A 21,757-nucleotide genomic window follows, 5' to 3' on the forward strand; every position below is an offset into this window, starting at 1 on the left:
CGTAAAAGAATAATTATCTACTTTTTAAAAAACTCAAAACACTAAGTAATGTAGATGTTATTTGTTGTTAAAGGGACATTACTGAAAAATTTACTAACGGCAAGCTAATGTTATTTTCATCAAACAAATTTCGTTGTTAAATGTTTAAATATTTATTTATTTATTTTATAATTTTATAACATTGAAGACCGTACTCGAAAAACATGCAACAGACACAAATGATCACCAAAAATTCGTTTCAAGTCGGATACTTTTGAAATTCTCAGGGAAAAAATGAACATATTAGCAGTTTTTTTTTGGTTTGTAAATAACTGGACACGTGTAACTTGAGACCCTAATGTGGTCATTCACCTATGTCCAGAAACTCTTATCGCAGCCTCCACGAGTTGCCGATCGGAATACAAGTAACCTTAGCGAAGACCGGGTAACCAACCCTTAGTGGAAACTTTGGTCGTCTGCTGACTAAAAAGAGGAGTTGTACGTGGCCGACATGAATCATCAACGTTGCGGGAGAATGATCGACGAATGCTCCGAGTTTTTTAGCGTAATGTTCTGCAATCGATATTTGGCAGTAAACGAACATACTGGTGAAGGGAATACAGCAAGGCAGGCTTCAGTGGACTGAACTTGTCGCTAGGATGTCTGACGAAAAAGCCGCCAAAACTGAATCAACGAAGTTCAAGGCGAATTAGACAAAGTTGCATCCTTCGGCACAAAAGGCAAAATCGGCTCAGTACCACTCAATCCGGAGGCATCAAATGGTGAGTTGACAACCTGGAAGGAGCGTCAAACATAGCTTCGGCTCCAAAAGCTTTATCTCACACCTCCACGAGTCATATAATTACACTAGACTACCGGTTGAAACTTGGATACAACTGGTTCGTGTTGCCTGGGCAATGTTGTCATCCGACAATAGCTAAGTGAGAAGGTGCGACGCGATCATTGGCGCGTAAACCATATTCCGGCGGTAGAGGAAATGCTTCGCCAACCCGAGCGTCTGTTCACCAAGATGATGCTGCTCAAAACAGCGTCTGATCTTCACGTTAGGAGCGGCCCATCAACGTCCTGGTGGCAGCGTGGGACTCTAAACAGAGCTGACACGATGGTCCCCCGGCGAGACAGGGAGTTGGGGAAGGCCCAACGAGCCGCCCCGGAAAACAACATGTTACAAACAACGGGGCGACGAGCTGGAGTGCTGAAACTATCGGGCAATCACTCTGCTGAACGCCGCCTACAAGGTACTCTCCCAAATACTCTGCCGTATCACCATTTGCGAAGCAGTTCGTGGGGCACTACCGGCGGGATTCATGGGTGCCCGCGCCACCACGGATCAGATATTCGCGGTTCGGCAGGTCATGCAGAAATGCCGCGAATATAACGTGCCCACACATCATTTGTTCATCGATTTTAAATCGACGTACGACACAATCGTTCTGGACCAGCTATGGCAAATTATGCACGGCTACGGATTTCAGGACAAACTGACGCGGTTGGTCAAAGCGACGATGGATCGAGTGATGTGTGTAGTTCGAGTATCGGGGGCACTCTCGAGCCCTTTCGAAACCCGAAAAGGCCTAAGGCAAGGTGATGGTCTCTCGTGCCTACTGTGTGCCCTGTGTCATTAGAAGAGCGGGGATTAACACGAGTGGCACGATGTTCCAAAAGTCGGTTCAACTGTTTGGTTTCGCCGACGATATCGACATTGTGGCTCGGACCTTTGTGAAGATGGCGGACACGTACATCGGACTAAAGGCTGAAGCCAAACGGATTGGATTGGTCAGCAATGCATCGAAGGCGAAGTACATGAAAGGAAGAGCCATCTATCGTCCACACCGCTTAGACAGGCAGGTTGCGGTGAGCTGGGCATGTTGTAAAGATGTCGGACGACAGCCCGGTAAAGATGATTTTTGAAACCAATCCGTCTGGGACGAGACGGAGAGGTGCATAGCGGGCAAGGTGGATCGATTAGGTGGAAGACTACCTGCGGACCTTACGCAGACTGCAGAGCTGGCGAACTACAACCATGGACCGAGTGGAATGAATACGACTCTTACGTACAGAAAAGGCCACACCACGGCTTGGGACTGTTTGGTAAGGTAAGTACCACACCATCCGGTTTCGCAGGGCCGGTCAAAACAGAGTGTCATCTTCGCGGGACCGAAGGAAAGTCAGTAGGTGCTTCATGGGACATTCTTCTTTATATATTAGGACTTTAATGGCGCCAGCCGTTCTGCGCGGTTTGCTGGATTTTTTGCACCTACAGATTGCCTACTAGACAAAATACATCTTGGCAAATTAGTCGACTTTCTTAATTCGCAACTTCTTTGGAACATCCTGGCAGAATTTGCCAACGTCCACTCGCGGTAATGCTTCCTAGCGCGAGATAAGGCCCCTGTATTCCGTATACCGGTTCAATTAGGCGTCTTTTACGTCTTCAAAACATAAAGTCGCGTTCACTTCATTGTCTGCTTGACGAACCAAACAGAAGAATCGACCTTTTTTGCTATGTCCCAAATCAAATGGAGCTTTCAGTAATCCCTCATCTTTCTTACCTTCACGAGGTCGATCTACTTCGCTTTTGCTCCGCTGCCAGTTCACCGCTGGGTTATCTGGGTTTCTTTGAATGATTTTACAACACTATACACGATCGAATGGTCGATGCCTAACAGCATCGATCATAGTAGCTATTTTTCAGAAACCGGAAGTCGCCATCTTGGTTTTCAAAATGGCATTTGGAGACAATTTCTGGGCTTTGAGCGTCATTCTGGTTAAAGAAACACCCATATTAAAAACCAGAAGTTTCCATCTTGAATTTAAAAATGCTGTATGGAGTCGAGTTTTGGCTACTGTGTATCGTCCCGACGATTACAGGTTGTTTTCCGGAATTTGTATGGGAGACCTCCCTTCCCTTCCAGAGTACGGAGGAGTGTCAAACCACCATCGAAATTTATGTTCAATTTGTATAAGAGCCCTCCCATCCAGAAGTGGGAGGTGTGTCGAAACACCATGAAAATATTTTTTGCCCCCAAAAACCACCACATGCTAAATTTGGTTCCATTTACTCGTTTAGTTCTTAAGTTGTGAAGCAATTTAAGTTTCATTTATAGGAAACCCTACCCTTACGGAAGAAGGGGTGTCAAACTATTAGGGACATATTTTTTACCCCTAAAAACATTCACCTGCCAAATTTGGTTCCATTTGCTCGGTTAGCTTCCGAGATGGGTAGAATTTTGTGTTTCATTTGTATGGGACCCCTCCCTTCCAGAAGATGGAGGGGTCTCTAACTATCCTAGTCACCTTTCTCGGTCCCTGAAATCCCTGTACACAAAATTTCACGCCGATCGGTTCAGTAGTTTTCAAGCCTATATGGATCATACAGACAGACAGAGCTGCATTTTTATATGTTTAGAAGACATTAAAACCCCAAAAGTCTTTAATGTGCATTTCCACAAAAAAAAGGTAAATGACTAAACAAGAGTGTTTTCGATTTAAACGGAACTTTGATATTTGATGTTTTGTACCGTTTGATTTTTTAAATCAATTTTAGAAGGTGTAATCTTCGAAAAAATTTGTCTCAGAAAACATTTCATTCACATAATTTTTTGTAGTTGGAAAAGAAATTCTCTTTCTAAAACATTCGAGATCCTGGTGGTACAACTCGAAAAACATGTAAAAAAGGCGTATGCAAAACACAAAAATTAAAGTAAATGAAAAATTTTCTTGAAAAATCTTCAAAACAACTCTTAGTGATGCAATCGCTGAGACCATTTTGAATTACATCAAAAATGGTAAGTCGACTACGTTTTAGTTCCGATCGGAAGTTTTGAGACACAATTTTTCAAAGCTACGCCGTTCTCAAAAATAAGCCTAAATACGCTGCGAACTCTCCCGTAAGTTGGCGCGTTTGGGTAGTGGCTAGGAATGGTTGAGGAGCCATAATCTTCATTTTTTCCGGTTTGAGCTTTGGGAATGCACTTTTTTTCATTTTGTCGACCAGTGTAATTTACAAAAACAATCAACACAACTTTGTCCTATAGCTCAATCTGGTAAAAATGAAAATTATAGCTTTTTAACCATTCTTGTGAATTTTGGTGCCTCTAGCAAAGATAGTTTGTTTTTCAGAGACTTAAATGTTTTCTCGTAGCAAATGTAGAAGCGACGAACCCAGCGAGCAATTACTCTGCGGCCTTTCCATGCACTTCTGCATTTACTGGTGGCACCAGGGCCGGATTAAAGTGCTGGGGGCCCGGGGAAGATATTTTCTTAGGGCCCTCTTTTCTTAAAAATTTCCGCTGGAAGGTGACGAGCAAAAGAAAAAGGTTCACACTCTGTCGTCTCGTCTGGCCTAGGGAGGGCCTCGCGTCGGAAGGCCCGAGGCATTTGCCCACTTTGCCCCCCCCCCTTTAAATCCGGGCCTGGGTGGCACCAAAATTCACAGGAAAGGCTAAAAGCTATAATTTTTTTACGGCAATTTTTTTTTCTTTTTGTCAACCACACGATACACACTAGAAACAATAATACATGCACACTGTGAAAAAAAACTCATAGATCAATCGTTAGTCAGAACTAATCTGAATCGCCTACAACTTTTGGATTCAACCTAGGGACAACTTCTTGGTGTATAATTCGACCGTAGCTTTAAACAAATATTTAAACGAAATGTCCAGTCGATAAATTCATGAACGCATTTTACTAATGAATCGCTAAAGACAAAAGTAAGAAGTTAAACCAATATCACACACTCGAGTGCATGCAAATAACAGTCCGTATGCCTTAAGGTACGTAGCAGCAGCAGCGGGCCGACTGTGGATAAAATTTCGGCCCGCAAAACAGCATCCCCGATTTTCCTGCAAAGTGTCAAGAGGTGGGCGAAACTTTTCCTCTTTCTCAGTTTCCACCCGTGCGGTGAGCCGACGAACGACCAAAGAAGAAAGATTAATCCATCGGCACGTAAAACATCGATTCGAGGCACTCGCTCACGCCCGACCGAACGAGCCACGATCAGGATGGCTTACATGTTACTTATTATAAAAGAAGGTAAACAGTCATGTTGTACCCCCATTTGAGCACTTACTGTGCAGCAGTAAACAGTTGGCCCCCGTCTACGAGCTGCTGCGAAGTTCGTCTAGTGATTGTATTCAAATAATGAGTAAATAAATCAAAACGCGCTAAGTGAACCTTGTCCAGACCGACCCAGTCATTCAGTATTCCACGCGTGCATGTAGTGAACGGTTGAAGTGAGCCCCCGGGGAAAAAACACGTTCCAGCTGCATCTTCAGCGAAAAGGAGCCATCAAGCAAGCATAAACCACAGGTCAGCTGGGGTGATTAGTCAACTGGTCTACTCAGCTTCACCAGTGACTTCAATAACTTAGCGGTTCGTGTGTCAAAATTAGCACATTCGCACCTTTGAATATACAGTACTACCACAGCTACTGCTATTGCGTGTGAAAGTGTGCAGAACAACGCGTCTGAGAACTTTTAGCCCCGCCAACCAATTGCTGCTGTGTAACAATCCGAGAGTGAGACTGTCAAAGTCCCACGATAATTCAATTGTGATAAAACTAGCTAATGTGGTATAGTGGCTATTGAACAAATCTCGCAAAGTTTGTCTTAGAACCGGTTGGGTTTAGTTACTAAACAGTTCTGATTGAATAGCAAGCCGTGCGTGTGTGAATTGATCTGACACTGACGTCTAATAAGCGCGTCGTTTGAACGCCTCTCGCCAACGGTCACCGGCTTGTGTGCTTGCTTGTGCTTGCGATTGTTGAAAGTAGGCGCTGCCAGTTTTAATCCTATTGCCACAGTAGCCCACCTGGTTCCAGTTTCGTTATATTTTCAGAACGAAACAGCGCACAGAAACAGGAATAGCCAGTCTCTCCCAGCCATGAAGATCAAGGTAAGCCGTTTGTGTATATCGTTCTGCAAATCTCTGCTAATGAAGTTCGCGCCGTTGGGCTGAAACCTACAGAGAGATTAATAGAACTGGGATGATGAATGCGATCTGGTCGTGATTGTGCACAGCTGTGATTTTTAAGACCGTGCGCTAGGGGCAGTTTGGTCTGCCCCTTTTGATTAAAAACCTACAATTTAATTTGGATCAGCATGGTTCATATTTCTGTAAAAAGTTTGGACAGAAAAACTAATTGATCCTGCTGTTTTAGGACAATGTTTGTAATATATCACAAATGAAATAGCGAGAATGAGAGACTTGTTGAAAATTTTATATTATATTTAGATAATTCTTTTACTGAATTATCCAAAATTGAACAACAAACTAATTTCATAATTTGTGTTAACGTGAATTTAAATTCAAAAACTATTTTTTTTATGTCAATCGGTGCCTAATGTTAGGTTTTATCTCACAGAGACCGGTTTTGAAATTAACGAAAAGTTCATAGTATAGATGAAAAGAATTTAATGAATTTTTGTGGATGTATAGGCAGTACTGAACTGAACAACTTTTCATACCTTTTTTTCGCAAATTTATATACTTATATTTGTGAAGGTCTGGAGTTTTTAAACTTTTAAGAGTTAGAGAAAGGTTGTGACAACAGCACAAATCTTTGATCGATTGTTTAGCGGTGCAAACAATCGATCAAAGATTTGTGCTGTTGTGACAACCTTTCTCTAACTCTTAAAAGTTTAACGCATGCATAGAGTGGCAATTCGAATGTTATTTTTTAGGTGGAAGCTGAGATTTTTACGCTGAAAATCGTCAAATGAAAAGATACCTAACCTCAATATTGTATTGAAAAGGCTACCGTCCAGTTTCACCTTGAAGCCATCTCTTAATAACTTTTTCATACACTTTCGATGAAGCTCAGAAACCTCAGTAACCTAGTAGTATAGAAAAACTGTCTAAAGAACACGTTGTACGTAAGTTTGCAATAATACAAAACAAATACAAAATAAATACAACATTTTGAACTACAAAAATAAGCTGAAACCAGAAATTTTGATAATTTTTTTTTTTTTCAAAGTCCAGAATGGAGAAAAATTCTTGCGGGCTAATTTTTAGAATATTTTTTCAAATCTCAACAGTTGTCAAAAATAATTGTATTCCAATGCCAGGAATAAAAAGATATAGACGCTCTTAGGGTTCATCCAATCGTTTTCGAATCTTCTACAAAGTTTCATGGTATAGTTAGGGCTTCAACTTAGATGCTTAACTTGGTTCGCGATTTGGCGCGCTGTGATACTAACTTTTTTTTACTTATATACTAGAGCTTTACGGTTTTCGACAAAGTTGTAGATGATAAAATTTTGTGGATTTTTGTACGAGTAACTTAATTTATATTTCTAGGCATTTCAGAGATATACGTGTTCTTGTAAAATTTATCTGAATTTTACGCAAAAGCTCTTCAGCAATTCCATGGAGTTGTCCCTAACTTAATTTATTCTTATTTTCATTTTGGTATGGTTGAAATAAGCCTAGAAATTCTTATGGTCTGAAGATGTCATCTGGTTTTTTTTTAATCACGACTAATTTTCGGAAAAGGCTTGTGTAAAACGGCATTGATTATTGATGATCACAAATATTTTTAGAACCAGAACGGTTTGTTCGATGTCTAACGTAAAATAACTTAAAATTAAATTAAGTGATTGAAACTAGAACAGGTAAAATTTTCTAAGAAAGTAAAAAAATAACAGCGGTTTCTTTGACTGCTACATGGGCGCAGTGGACAGTTAGTTTTGTTTTTCAGAAAAAAATCTACACCGGAAATAGAAAAATTGGGAAAAAACACAAAGACATTATCATAAATTGAAAAACCACATTTAAAAAATTTATAGTGAATATGTGTTTTTGGAAGAACAAAATTTTTATCTATAACATTGTCGAAGATACTATACCAATCAAACAAACCGTTTTGTCTTTTAAATCATTAACAATTATCTTGAGGTATCATTTTGTAGTTTTCATGTAATGTTTAATTTTAAAATATAAGCTTATCAATATTATTATTCATATATTTGGCTTTTCGTCATAATAACGTTGCCTGATTCACAAAGTACTCCAATACACTCGGTGATTGGCTTCCGCTCTCCAATCCCCGGGAAACCGTGTACTCTCTGCCAAATCTCGCTACACCTGGTCTACCCATTTTCCCTTCTACGCCTTTGGTCGTCTTCTTCCTACCGGATTCGAGTCAAACACCATCTTCGCATTGTAGCTGTCCGGCATTCTTGCAACATGCCCTGCACAACGTATCCGTCCATCTTCGGTCACCCTTTGAATACTGCGTTCGCCGTAGAGTTGCGCGACTTCATGATTCATCCTCCGCCTTCATATTTCGTTCTTACGCCGCCAAACACCGTCTCTAGAACCCATCGTTCGAAAACTTCGAGCACTCGCAGGTCCTTCTAAAGCATTGTCCACGTTTCATAGCAAAGCAAAACAAAGCCTTGGTGCTACATTCCGATTCGGAACTCGACCTTCTGTTTACTATACACAGACTTCGCAGCCAAATGTGAAAGTGTACAGGCAATTGTGGGGCTAGTGTCACGATCCTACTAACACTAACAATCTCTCCCGAGCCGAGACTCGAATCTACGACGACTGGCTTGTTAGGCCAGCATCGTACCTCGAGACCAGCTGGGAGGTTTCATACCCGTAGAAAACAATCGATATTATGAGCGATTTGTACAGGTCACACTTTATACGGAAGCTTAGTCTGTTCGACAGTAATTGCTTGTGGAGCCCAGAGTACTCATCGCCGTGGATCGTAATGCTACTGCCTATGCGTTGTAGCGCAATGTTTAATAGCAGGCAGGAGAGACCATCACCCTGTCGAAGCTGCCTGCGGGATTCAGATGGACCCGATTTCTCGAGAATCTGCCGTATGGTACAGATTTGGTCCGTCGTTGACCCTTCTTCCACGAAGCCGACCTGACAGCTTTCCACAAATATATTGGCTAGCGGTGAGAGTAGGCGGAAAATGATTTGGAAAAGCACTTTGTAGGCGGCATTCAGGACGGTGATCGCACGATAGTTTCCTCAGTCTAATTTGTCCTCTTGGCCAGATTTTCCGGACCTATCTTCATAAGCTCCGCTCCGAGGCCATCCTTCCCAGTCGATTTATTGTATTTCAGCTGCTTGATGGCATCCCTAACTACGCCTATCGTTGGCACCATTCAGGTGTTCGTCGAAATGCTGCCTCAAACTTTCGGTCACCTCACGATCGTCTGTCGCAGAATACTATCATCTTTATCCCGGCACATTTCGGTTCGCGGTACAAAGTCTCTGCGGGATGCGTTGAGTTCCTGGTAGAACTTTCGCGTTTCCTGAGAATAATGCAGCTGTTTCAGTTCTGCTTACTCCTTCTCGTTGAGGCGGCGCTTTTTCTGCCGGTGCCTTTTTACGTTGCCGGCGCAGCGTTCTCCTCATCCATCACCCTCCTACATTCGTCGTCGAACCACTCGTTTCGTTGGGCTTGTCCCACATGCCCGATGACGTTCCCCACTACGGTGTTGACGGCTGTTTTGATGGTGTTCCAACATACCCCGAAAGGAGCTTCCTGCAGCTGGTCCTCTTCCGGCAGCGCAGCTTCGAGCGATAGGCTGCTTCAGCCGCGCGAGATTTAACCGGCGCGGGCGTCGATACCGAATGTTGTTACAAAGGAGAGTTTTGGGCCCATCTTAACCATCACCAAGTAGTAGTCCGAATCGACTATAGGATCTGCTTATCAAAATATTATCATTCATTTATTTTTTTACTTTTTTCCCCCAACAAAAATTTTTTGCGGTGTAGGTATATTTTGTTTCGGAAAGACAAAACTATTATTCACAACTTTGCCAACGACATTACACCAATCAAACAAACAGTTCTAAAAATATTCGTAATTAATACCAGTTTTACAGGGTGTTCAATAAATTCTTCTTCGTACAGGGTGTTCTTGAACAATACAAAAAAATGCTCCTTTTTGAAATTTTTATTGAGGCAATGTTTATGGAGAACCCTTACGACCCTTACGATATTAGCTGAGAGCAAAACCACCCCCACCCTGTTTTTACTGTATAACGAGATTAAGAGGATTCTCAAAAAAAAACATACGCGACACACATCTGGTCCATCCGCATCTCATCCTAGAAAAGAGCTTTCATAGTGCTCTGCTGGTTCATAGTGCTCTGCTTGGCCAGCATATACGACCATACATGAGAGTCCAAGGTATTAAAGTCCGGGGAGCTGGGAGGCCACAAAATCTTATCGAGAAAATCAGTCAAATTTTTCTGACACCATATTCGCCGGGAAGGCCGATACGCCGTCCTGTTAAAAGACCTCGGTCTTATGGTACGTGGCGTTGATTTTCACGTTACTAGTTATAAAAACAGTGGGAGCTTGGTATCCTACCTTGGTTGAGGATGAAGAGACTCGGTATAGTAGAGCACTAACCTTGAAACGGAAGAGTAAAACCTCACATACAAGCACGGATATAAATGATTAGCGTATCACGTACTTCAATAGTGAAAATGAGTACATAAAAAGTGTGTCAGCGATGAGTCCACACAAAAAAAATTACGCCTGATTGGCTACAATTTAAGTAGTTTTTTTTCCATTGAATAAATCTAAGATTTCTCTGTAATGAATGGCATTTTATACATTCGTAAGACAGCTGGTTCAGAGTTTTTGTTTCCGTCATTGGAGTTGCCGATATTGATCGAAATTCGAAAGTTTGAGGCCCGTTTTCTTTGGCTGATTAAAATAGGCACTACGGAGGAGCTCCCTAGCCGCAAAGACTTTGACAAGCGGGTGTCATGTCGTAAGCACCTTAATACTAAGAAACTAGTAACAGCTACTGGTGACAACTAAAATTTTGGATTTCTTCCTACTGCTCTCAAAAAAAAAAAGATGTACTTGAAGAAGAGCTGATTCATGGAGATACATTCATTATTACAGCAAGGAACTTAAAATCCCAAAAAAGTACAAAGTACAAATGGCATTATTCAAGAGCGTTTATGTGATGATGCTTCATCTGGCCAAAATACATCCCTTCCATCAGTATGGTGTTTTTGAAGAAATTGAATCAAAATTTGTTTCAAATATTCGTTCCGGTACAGAGCTTTATTGATCACTGGACTTCGATTAAGATTTGGATAAGATAAACGAAGTTCTTTTTTGTCTGTTACTTTGATCGTTTTTGCAGTACCTTCCTGGCGAATTATTGTTGAGATTTACAGAAAATTATACACCAACAAAGTATTCATTTTTAAAATGGTTCTTCAATACTTCTTATTTCGACAAAAAATACTTATATAATGAGAAGAAAGAGCTTACATAAACGCACTCTCATTTTTCGCTGAGCGTGTTTGTTGTGAAGTAACGCAAGCGATCGGGTGAGATTTTTGCCATAGGGTAATGAACAGCTCTACTTACGGCTGATTATTTACCTACGGCAAGAATCTCACCCGATCGCTCGCGTTGGCATTCAGCATGGCAGAGGCCTCACGTGATGTCAAAATGAGTCAACTTTTCATTGAGTGCATTTACTAGTGCCCACTATCGCATAGAGACTGCATTTCACTAAAGTGCCTACCTGCATCAGTTGCTATCGATGCTGATACCCGCTGAAACTGCTACGCTATCCGTAGCCATGCTACAGTTGTGACCGCTATACGCTGCTATTGGTATCCGCTGTCCCTGCATCAGCTGGCCCAGCTGCTATCGATGCTGAGATCCGCTGCAACTAGTGCACTATCCATTGCTATGCCTCAGCTCTAGCCGCTATCCGCTATCGCTGGTATCCACTGCACCGCTACTGCTGCTGCTAAGGGAGGACTGCTTTTGTCGCTGTCTAGAACTATTATGAGCGGCTTCGGCTGGAACAGGCTCTTAAATAGGCCAAATAGCATGTTTTCAATTGCAAGGTATATGATTCTGTCGACCGTGCTTGGGAAGCTATCATATAACGACTAATCAGAGGTCGAATTTTTCGTTTTGACAAGGCTTGACTATTTTCAATAGTACAATAGTTTGAATAATAAAATTACAATTATCTCCATTTGAGAAGAATCTTAGAAGATTTTCCAATCTATTGCTGCAAGAACGAAGGAAATCCATCGAATACTAATCGATTTATTAGCATTTGAAATTGGACATATTTTTCACTTATTTCGGTTTTTGGATTTTCATTTTACATCCCTATGTAACCGAACTTCCTGAGAGAAGTATTCTACTTCAAAAATGTGTCAGCGATGAATCCACACACAAAAATGACGCCTGATTGGCTACAATATGATTGTTTTTTTTTTTTTTTTTCGATTATATTTTATTCTAAGATTTCTCTGTAATGAATGGCATTTTACACATTCGTAAGACAGCTGGCTCAGAGTTTTTGTTTCCGTCATTGGAGTTGCCGATATTGATCAAAATTCGAAAGTTTGAGGCCCGTTTACTTCGGCTGATTAAAATAGGCACCACGGATGAGCTCCCTAGCAGCAAGAACTTTGACAAGCGGGTGTCATGTCATGATCACCTTAATACTAAGAAACTAGTAACAGCTACTGGTGACAACTAAAATTTTGGATTGTTTTCTACTGCTGTCAAAAAAAAAGATGTACTTGAAGAAGAGCTGATTTATGGAGATACATTCATTATTACAGCAAGGAACTTTAAATCCCAAAAAAGTACAAAGTACAAATGGCATCATTCAAGAGCGTTTATGTGATGATGCTTTATCTGGCCAAAATACATACCTTCCATCAGTATGGTGTTTTTGAAGAAATTGAATCAAAATTTATTTTAAACATTCGTTCCGGTACACAGCTTTATTGATCACTGGACTTGGATTAAGATTTGGATAAGATAAACGAAGTCTGTTACTTTGACCGTTTTTCCAGTACCTTCCTGGCGAATTATTGTTGAGATTTACAGGAAATTATACACCAGCAAAGTATTCATTTTTAAAATGGTTTACCGTGAACTTTTTGTCATTATTTTTGTGCAGTTCAGTTAGAACTGTACAATGCTCTTACGCAATACTTCTTATTTCGACAAAAAAATAATTATATAAGGAGAAGAAAGAGCTTACATAAACGGAGTGCCTTGGCAGTACTGGAGAATAAGCAGCAAAAGTAACTTCACTCGAGAGTCTGTACAAAATCAGAAACCGTTATGTTCTGAGCTCTAACACACGGTAATACGAGAACAAGCAGAATGCAATTAAATATTGAAAACGGATACTTACATTATTTAGTTGCAATCTATTCAGGCGCTTAATAAGTATTTGAGCTTCAGAATTTAATTGTTGATTCCATACACCAAATTGCCTGTATTTTCACTATTTCCACATTCTGAAAAAAATTTATTACAAAGTGTAGAAGGTGCAAATTAGGGGACAGCTGGCACTCAAGAAATAAATTTTGAATGCTTCTACCTGTTTGCTATTTCCATTATCACTAAGTTAAATAGTGTTTTTAACCATACATGATTACAAGAATCAGTCACAAAATACTTTATAGACTCAGTTAAGGTCTAGAATACAGTCGCCTTCTCGGGTGCAGTGTTGCGAAATTTCGACACAGAAAAATGGAAATGATACAACGGTAGTTCCACTCTCACTCTCTTCAAACTGATATTGAGTGTCACCCGTGTCAGTCAATAATCATGTCAGTGATATAAATGATATATCTTGATTAATATCGGAATTATTTGATCTGAGCCAATTCATTACTTGAATTCAATGAAGCAGATAGGCACCTTTATCCTACACCGCATAAACATCGCTAGAGCAACATAGCGTGTGCGAAATCACAGAAATGCTGCCAATCAACATTACCACTGTCAACTTATTGAAGCTGAAAGCAATTATCACTTTCAGCTCGTTCGTGTTGATACTGATATTCGTAGCTCCTAGTGTCAACAGAGCATTTATCACTGACAGTGAAAATTTGCAACCCTGCTCGGGTGTAAGTAATTGGCCCCAAAATAAAAAAAAACAACAATCAACAATCATAAATATAATCAAATGTTGCAAATATAACAAAAAATAGCGAGAGCAAACATTAATATCTCACTTTGACGTAACGATCAGCAGCTAGTCACGAATCTTGATTTTTAATATATGTATTTAATCAGCAGTGCATCACCATTCGGTAATTAGGTACCAACTTCTCCAAACACTTATTTGCTATCATCAAAACATTCGATGTAATGGGTCTATGTAGCATTTTACTACCACTTGTAGTGGGTGAATTCTAAAGGTAAAATAGCCGCTAGGGATGGGCGATATTGGCGAAAGTATCGATACTTTGGTATCGCGATACTTCAATGAGCTTCGATGCCAGGTATCGAAGTATCGGCTGAAGAAGTATCGGTTATCGATGCTTCGATAGTATCGGTACCAGACTTGCAATTTTTTTTTCAAAAATCATCATTCAGGAAGTATCGATACCGATACTCATCTCGCACGGTGAGTATCGATGCCAAAATACTCGATACCGCGGCTCCTAGTATCGATACCGCTGGTATCGATGCTAGTATCGCCCATCCCTAATAGCCGCACGCACCGCAGAACCGAAACGGCCATCAATGGGGTCGAACGGGGACGGGGAGGTACGGCGCGAGTGGATTTACACACGTACCACTACGGAACCCATTAGCATTCGAAGTGCAGATCTTACTATTTGTTCAGTTATAGGTTTTCGTCATTTCGCACGGTACGCGCGAACAATTTTTTCTGTCTGCCAGTCGGTATATACTGACATCAACTCTGTACCTACTTGTTTTTATTATTTCGTCAATTTCGTTCCGAGTTTTGAGGGCGGAAAAGTCGTTTGACGTGAGTTCTGTTATTGAGCAGCAGCGGAGGCACGGTAAATCAGCGCCACAAACTTAGACCGACACGGGCTTGAGGCTTACCAAAAGTGGTAAGCTTGCGGATTTGCTGATTATTTGCTCACCAAATAGAGCCATTGAGCAAAAAACGATGTCGGAAAGAATCAAGTTGGCTGTCCGGGATTAGATATGCATCGGATTGAGCTACCGTTCAGAGGTGTGATGTGTTCTGCCTTGAACCGTAAAAAGTGATGCTTTAAAATTAGCATTTTGATAACCTCAAAAAGAGCGATCAAAATTTTCAACCTGAGATATATTTTTTTCAACATTGTGATCATGTAAATTACTATGTAACCAAATTTCACCAGTTCATCTCATGCTCAAAATTGCAGGTAACTCCTTCAAAAAAATCGAAGCCGTATTTTTAGTTGGGTCGTTAAGGTGAACAGTTCTGGCCATAAAAACAGTTTTATTTGATATATTTTATGTTTCAAAATTCATAACATATGAATAAGTCATTCCATTCGATCTTTTTGAATCAAGTTAGTTATATTTATTTCAAGTTTGAGAATAAAATACCGAAAATCCAATTTGTGTGCTTTAATTTGCAAAAAAAAACTCATTATTTTGGCCATGTTTTTTAAATTGATTTCAATTTGATTTAAAAAAACATATTTTTAAACATTTCTCCATAGATGCAGTCGAATGTACTCTTTAAATTGAGAGCAGAAAATATGTTTCATATTTGCTTAGAAAAAAACGACAAACAAATGAAAAAGGCATGTATTTTGATGGAAAACATCAATAACTTCGAGTTCAATTAAGATATTTACGATGTCTTAGAAAGCTTAGAAAAGTCGTTCAAAGACAGTTTTGATGCGAAAATTGCATTAAAAAAATCATAGCAAATCAGGTGTCATTTTCATTCTGAATCAAAATAACCGATTTAGATGAAAGAGAAAAACTGTTTTCTACAAAGTTGGTGTGGTCCGTCCCTACCTTCTCGTGATACCAGCCGAGATACCAGTAAGCCAGCGAAGATCATGGTAACCCCAACCTTGGTCTTATGCTGATAGGGAAGCGGGAGGACGGTTAACCTCTTCGGAGCGTCTGTTCCCATGTTAAGGACGGCTCACAACAGCGTATGACCCAAAGCGGGCGGCTAAATTGACGCCTGGAAATTAGAAGCACCTTTTTCTACGCAAAGATACCTACAAAGAGAGATCACGTGACCACCGAAAAACAAATCAAATTGACCACGTTCTCATTGATGGCCGGTTTTTCTTCAACATCACAAACTTCCTTCGGGGTGCGGGTATTACTTCAGCCCACCACCTGTGCTCAGCAGTACATGTACGCTCAAAGTTATCTACGATCTTTACCACACGACAAAACTGTCCTGCTTGGCCAAACATCCAACGGTTGCACACCTTGCAGGCTACCGAGAAATATGCGCGCTTACTTGACGAGGCACTACCTTCCACGGAAGAACTATGTGTTTCTACTTTCGACGATAAATGGGGCACTAGATAACGTCACGCCGGCAAAATGACTGGTTTAACGGGGAATGTCTCAAGTAATGGAGAGGAAAAAACTAGCTTGGAAAAGCCATCTAAACATCGCCACAAGAGAGAACGCGGCCAAATATCGACGAGCTCGAAATTAGTTGACCACAATTTTAAGGAGAAAGAAACGCCAGAGGGAGGACAGAGATCGTGAAGCGCTGGAGCAAATGTTTCGGGCTGAGGAGACGCGCAAGTTTAACGAGAAGGTAGACGAATCCTGTAATGCAGCGGTTCTCAACCTTTTTTTGTCCGCGTACCCCTTGGCGATATTTTCCAAATAAATTGTACCCCCTGGCTTGAAATGTTCTCGCGGAGTGGGAGAGAGTAGTGGTAGATCATGTTGTGGTAGTCTAGTTTAGGTTTCGAATCGAACTCTGATTTGTTTGATTGCTACAGTAATGTTTTGAGAGCAAGTTTGAACAACAATAATCCTTTAGGATTATAAAAAAGAATTGCTTTGTCCGCCATTACTGATTTTTCTTTCGCGTACCCCCTGAAGGCTCTTGCGTACCCCCAGGGGTACGCGTACCCCAGGTTGAGAACCGCTGCTGTAATGGCTAACTACACACCGAGTTCAGCTTTATGTAACGACGAGGAGGAAAACCTGATCACAAGTGAGCGCCAGCTGATCGATAGGAAGCAATTTTTCGATGAGCATTTTAATAGCAGAGCAACAGAAGAAGATCAAACGAGTAATTTGGTCACTAAAGAAAAACAAGATAAGGACAGACTACCAGCAGAGCTCTACAAACATGGCAAAGAGGCACTAGCAACGGAACTCAACTGTGTAATTTGCAGGATTTGGGAGTGAGAGAGACTACCGGAGATATTGATTGAAGTTGTTGTATGCTCCATCTATAAAAAGAGCGATTGGCTACAATGGAGTAACTACCGTGACATAACGTTGAACAACGCCGCCTACAAAGCTTTCTCCCAGATTCTACTTCGTCGTCTTTCTTTTCTAGCAAAGGGGTTCGTAGGGCAGTACCAAGCACGCACTACAACGGATAAAATCTTCACGTCTTCGGTGAACATCGAGGCAGTATATGATACAGTCGATCGAGACCAACAATGGCAAATACTGCACGAATACGGTTTTTCAGGAAAAACTGACACGACTTATCGAAGCTATCTTAGATCGAGCGATGTCTTACGGGTGCGTATCGGGGACACTCTCGAACCCATTCGAAGCGTGCAGAGAGTTGAGATAAGGAAAAGGGTTATTCTTCACGCTGTTCAACATTGCTCTTGAGGGCGTAATCCGACGAGTGGGCATCGAAACGAGAGGTACGATTTTCATGAATGGTAGTCAACTCCTAGGCTTCGCGGACGACCTCGAGATTATTACGAGAAATTTTGCAACCAAACGAAAAGTGGAGCAACCAACATTCGAACGGTGATGATGGACGACGATTTGCAGCCTCCCACGGACGGTGATAATGAACGGCGATGAACTCGAAGTGATAGATAAGTTCGTATACTTGGGATCTATGGTAACAGCTGACAATAACACAAGTAAGAGACCCAACGACGTAATCAAAATGGAAATCGGGCCCACTTTGGCCTTCGTAGGACGCTTCGACGCGGGAGCATACGGAGCCGCACAAAACTGACGGTGTACAAAGCCTTTATTAGACCAGTAGTGGCTATGAGTAATCTATGGGCTTGAAGCCGTGACGCTGCTCATGGGGGATATATTTTGTGTGAAAGTTTGTCTTTTGTGGCTGGTCACGATTGCTTTACACAGATTAAAGATGCTCGAGCGGAGTTGAGCTAGTTAGTTCCAATTCGGAACTACATGGTTGTTGAAACCAATGATCGTTTTGGGATTGGTACTGGTACCTGATATGAAGTTGAGAGGTAACTTCCGAAGAAGTTAAACTTCGATGAAGCAAGAGACCCGCAAAAGCAAAGCAGATGCGCTAAGCTCTCAGGTTCACCGTTGCAAGAGCGACAATTACGACGGCTGCGTAGGTTATACGTCGCCGAGCAATGGTGATGTAGGGCAATAGTGCTAACTGTGGTTTTGGCCCCCAGGTTTTGCCGAACTTTGAACTGCAAGTCCAGATAGCTGAAGTTGCTTTTTTTTGAAAGCGTAGTCTAGTTAAGCAGTCCAGTTCAGCTTCTTTTCCATAATGATTCCAAGATATTTGGTGGGGGACTGGGCTGAAGCTCAGACTTACCCCATTTAATAGCGGAGAAGTGATTGAATGCATGCTTCGCTTGATAAAGGGTACAATGACTGTTTCAGCGGGGTTAATGTTCAGCCCTTAAGAGTCGTTTGCATACGACTAGATAGAGTTGCATCACATTTTTCCCTAACAATAAGAGCTTTATCATCAGTCTAACCAATGACTTCGTAATCTAGCTGCGATAGCTTGGTTAGGAGAACTACCACCAGTGATCATAACACTGAAGAGAGAATTCCTCCCTGTCGTGTTATCAAAAGCCGTCAATATCAAGAAAGGCGCAGTCCGCTGTCTCTTTATATTTCAGTGACTTCTCGATCTTCGTCACTAGGCAATGCAAAGTGGTTTCGGTAGATTTGCCCTGTTGATAAGCATATTGAAGCTTATGCAAGGGTTATTCCTTCAGAAACTTGTTGCGGATGCAGTATTCTCCGTCCGTATTTTTCTCCATCAACTTGGGGAGAGTTGACGACAGACCTATAGGTTTGAAATCTTTGGGCAATGTTTTATCTTTTTTGCCCACCTTAGCACCTTAACGTTTCGCTAGCTGACCGGGATATGTCCCAGAGTAAAGCTGGCTGAAAAAAAGGCTGATCTGTTCGGAAATGATGAATCCGTTCGATTTACAGAGCCTTGGGTCCAGACGCATGACATCACGTGACACCGAAGTGCTCGCTCGTCGAGCGTCACGGAAACTTCTAGCAACTGAGCACTGAGCTTTTTCGAGCCTATGAAGTCATCAGGACCGGTTAGCATTTTACCAATCTTCCTGGGTTATATGCTATCCGATCCTGATGACTTTATAGGCTCGAAAAAGCTCAGTGCTCAGTTGATAGAAGTCTCCGTGACGAGCGAGCACTTCGGTGTCACGTGATGTCATGCGTCTGGATCCAAGGCTCTGTAGCTCTTCAACGTTCGACCCGTTCACTGTCGAGCCAGGAAACTGAATGTTCATAAGAACATAAGAACAGAACACAGCTTTTCCTTGGTAGTGACAGTCATCTCTCTTTTTCAATTGCCCAAGACCATTCGTATGATCCTTGAACATCGCTGTTTGGAGTCACGTTGCCTCAGGAAGAATCTGGATGTCCTCACAGAACCGAACTCTGGATCTCCTTTTGGTTTTGCGTAGCTCAGCGTTGTATTTAGTGAGAGATGTTCTATAGGCATCCTAGTTGGACGTGATTTTGGCCCTGTTGAACAAGCGTCTTCCCGACGAAGGTTGCTGGGAGTCGTTCCACCAGGGCACTCTACTGTAGGTCACTTACTGCGATGTCCAGTTCAACTGGAGTTCGAATATTTGTATGACAGGATGTCCTTAAGTCAACCAGAAGTTCCTTAAAAAAGTTTCAGTAGGTTTTCTTTGGATTCCTGAAGTGACGAGTAGCCTCGATGTCAAATCTGATATGTCTATGGTCTGATAAACTGGGTTAATCAGAGACATACCAGTTACCCTCTACACTATCAGGCGCTACATCGAGTGAGATCTTAAACCTTATGTCTAATAGTGTAAGTGAAAGTTGGTTCGTTCCCTACATTTCATACATTAAGGTTGCAGGAAGTTGTTGATATTGAAGCAGGTGCTCACTTTATGTGTTTACATCCGAACTGCCCCAGGTTGTGTGGTGTGCGTTGGCATCGCAGCTGACGATAAGTGGCTTGTTGATGCTTCGGCAGTACTGTGCAAGCGCTGCGATTTCGGATGGCGGTATGTCGCTCACATCCCCAGGGAAGTAAGCGGAGACAACGACTATCTCTTGTGTGCCGTTAGTCGTTGGGACTTCTAATGCAATGGCAACCAAATTCCGTTGAATGACTTCTGTAATGGGAACAAATGGCTAAGTCAAGAATCCTGGTGTCGTGGACCCATGGTTTATGGATCAGCGCGACGGACAGCTGATCTTTTGTGAGCCTCCGACAAAGAACACTAGAGGCGCCCTTTGCGTGATGGAGATTAACCTGAAGGCAACATATGCTGCTCCCGTTGCGGACGACGCGTCCTTCATCGCATCTGGTTGAGTTCCGATTGGTGGACGGTTGCTATCAGCGTTGACGCTAGGTTGGGTTATCTGCGTAATCTCAGCAACAGGCTCCCGCTGCAGCGGACGGTAGGCGACAGAAGTGCGACTCTAACGTTTAGGCGGCTGAATGTGGCTCTGAGGGCGCGACTGATCAGATGCTCACGCTTACTCTTCCAGCATTTCCCTATAAGTTATCCCTGACGTTTGTCGCAGTGCAGAGGGTTCCGCACATACGCAAACCCGGAGTTTTTTGTTGCTCGGGCCCTTAGCGCTCGTGTTTGGTGACGCAGCCTCAGTCGACCGATGTCGCTTGGTTGCGACTAGACCTGAGCGGTCAGTCTGATTGACTGGTTGGCGAACTAAGCTAGCGACCTCCACGGGTAAGTGGCCTTGATTAAGCAGTCTCCAAGCACCGCCGCCGTTGCGGTTGGGATAGCCGTTTGACAACAGCACGAGATGACTCAGGTTTCCGTTTGTCATACGGCTGCATCACCGCATCGGGAAGACAGTCCGTCGGGCTCTCCTCTTTCCCGCTAGGAGAACCAAGAACAAATGATGAAACCGAAGGACCTCCGTTCAGCGATTCGCTGTAGAAGTTAAAGTCCTCCTCCAGTTCCATCTCTTTGGTTTCGCCTGTTGCGTGCGGCCTTGATGGACTGCACTCCATGAAGCTTGTTAACTCCATTTTTTCCGGCAGAATAAGGTTCCCGGGGCCCGGGCTTGAAATTGATTGTTTTTGTGTTTTAGAGTTCATTTTTATTCCCACGAATTTGCTGCGAAATAAGGGGGTCCTCTGTGTGTTACAAAAGCCTAACGCAGAGGGCTAGAATACTGTGGAAGGGCGCCAGGTATTCCACAGGCTCCGTTAGCGGCTGGAAAATTGTTAAAAACGTATAGTTAAGTTAAGGGGTTATCCTTAATCCTAAATTTGCTGGAAGTCGATATTTGTTGTCTCCACTTGGCACGTTGCATTCCAAATTTGTATTGAAAAACCAACTTTTGCACAATTTTTCAATGCACTACATCAGCGGTTCTCAACCTGGGGTACGCGTACCCCTGGGGGTACGCAAGAGCCTTCAGGGGGTACGCGAAAGAAAAATCAGTAATGGCGGACAAAGCAATTTTTTTTATAATCCTAAAGGATTATTGTTGTTCAAACTTGCTCTCAAAACATGACTGTAGCAATCAAACAAATCAGAGTTCGATTCGA

The 21,757-nt window shown here is 42.1% G+C and overlaps 1 protein-coding gene across 2 annotated transcripts in view; it reads left to right on the forward strand.

Moving 5' to 3' along the window:
- The first annotated feature begins 5,070 nt into the window (after positions 1–5,070).
- LOC129717653 (uncharacterized) overlaps positions 5,071–21,757 on the forward strand; it is a 37,622-nt gene continuing 20,935 nt past the window's right edge. The window contains exons 1-2 of one of the 2 annotated variants that reach the window (XM_055667721.1): positions 5,071–5,772; positions 5,842–5,898. In XM_055667721.1, coding sequence (XP_055523696.1) covers positions 5,887–5,898 — 12 coding nt within the window. In that variant the 5' untranslated portion in view covers positions 5,071–5,772; positions 5,842–5,886. The remainder of the gene's footprint in view (positions 5,773–5,841; positions 5,899–21,757) is intronic. The other variant, XM_055667722.1, reaches the window with a different exon arrangement.

The sequence above is a fragment of the Wyeomyia smithii genome, chromosome 1 (genome assembly GCF_029784165.1).
Source record: "Wyeomyia smithii strain HCP4-BCI-WySm-NY-G18 chromosome 1, ASM2978416v1, whole genome shotgun sequence".
Taxonomy (NCBI): domain Eukaryota; kingdom Metazoa; phylum Arthropoda; class Insecta; order Diptera; family Culicidae; genus Wyeomyia; species Wyeomyia smithii.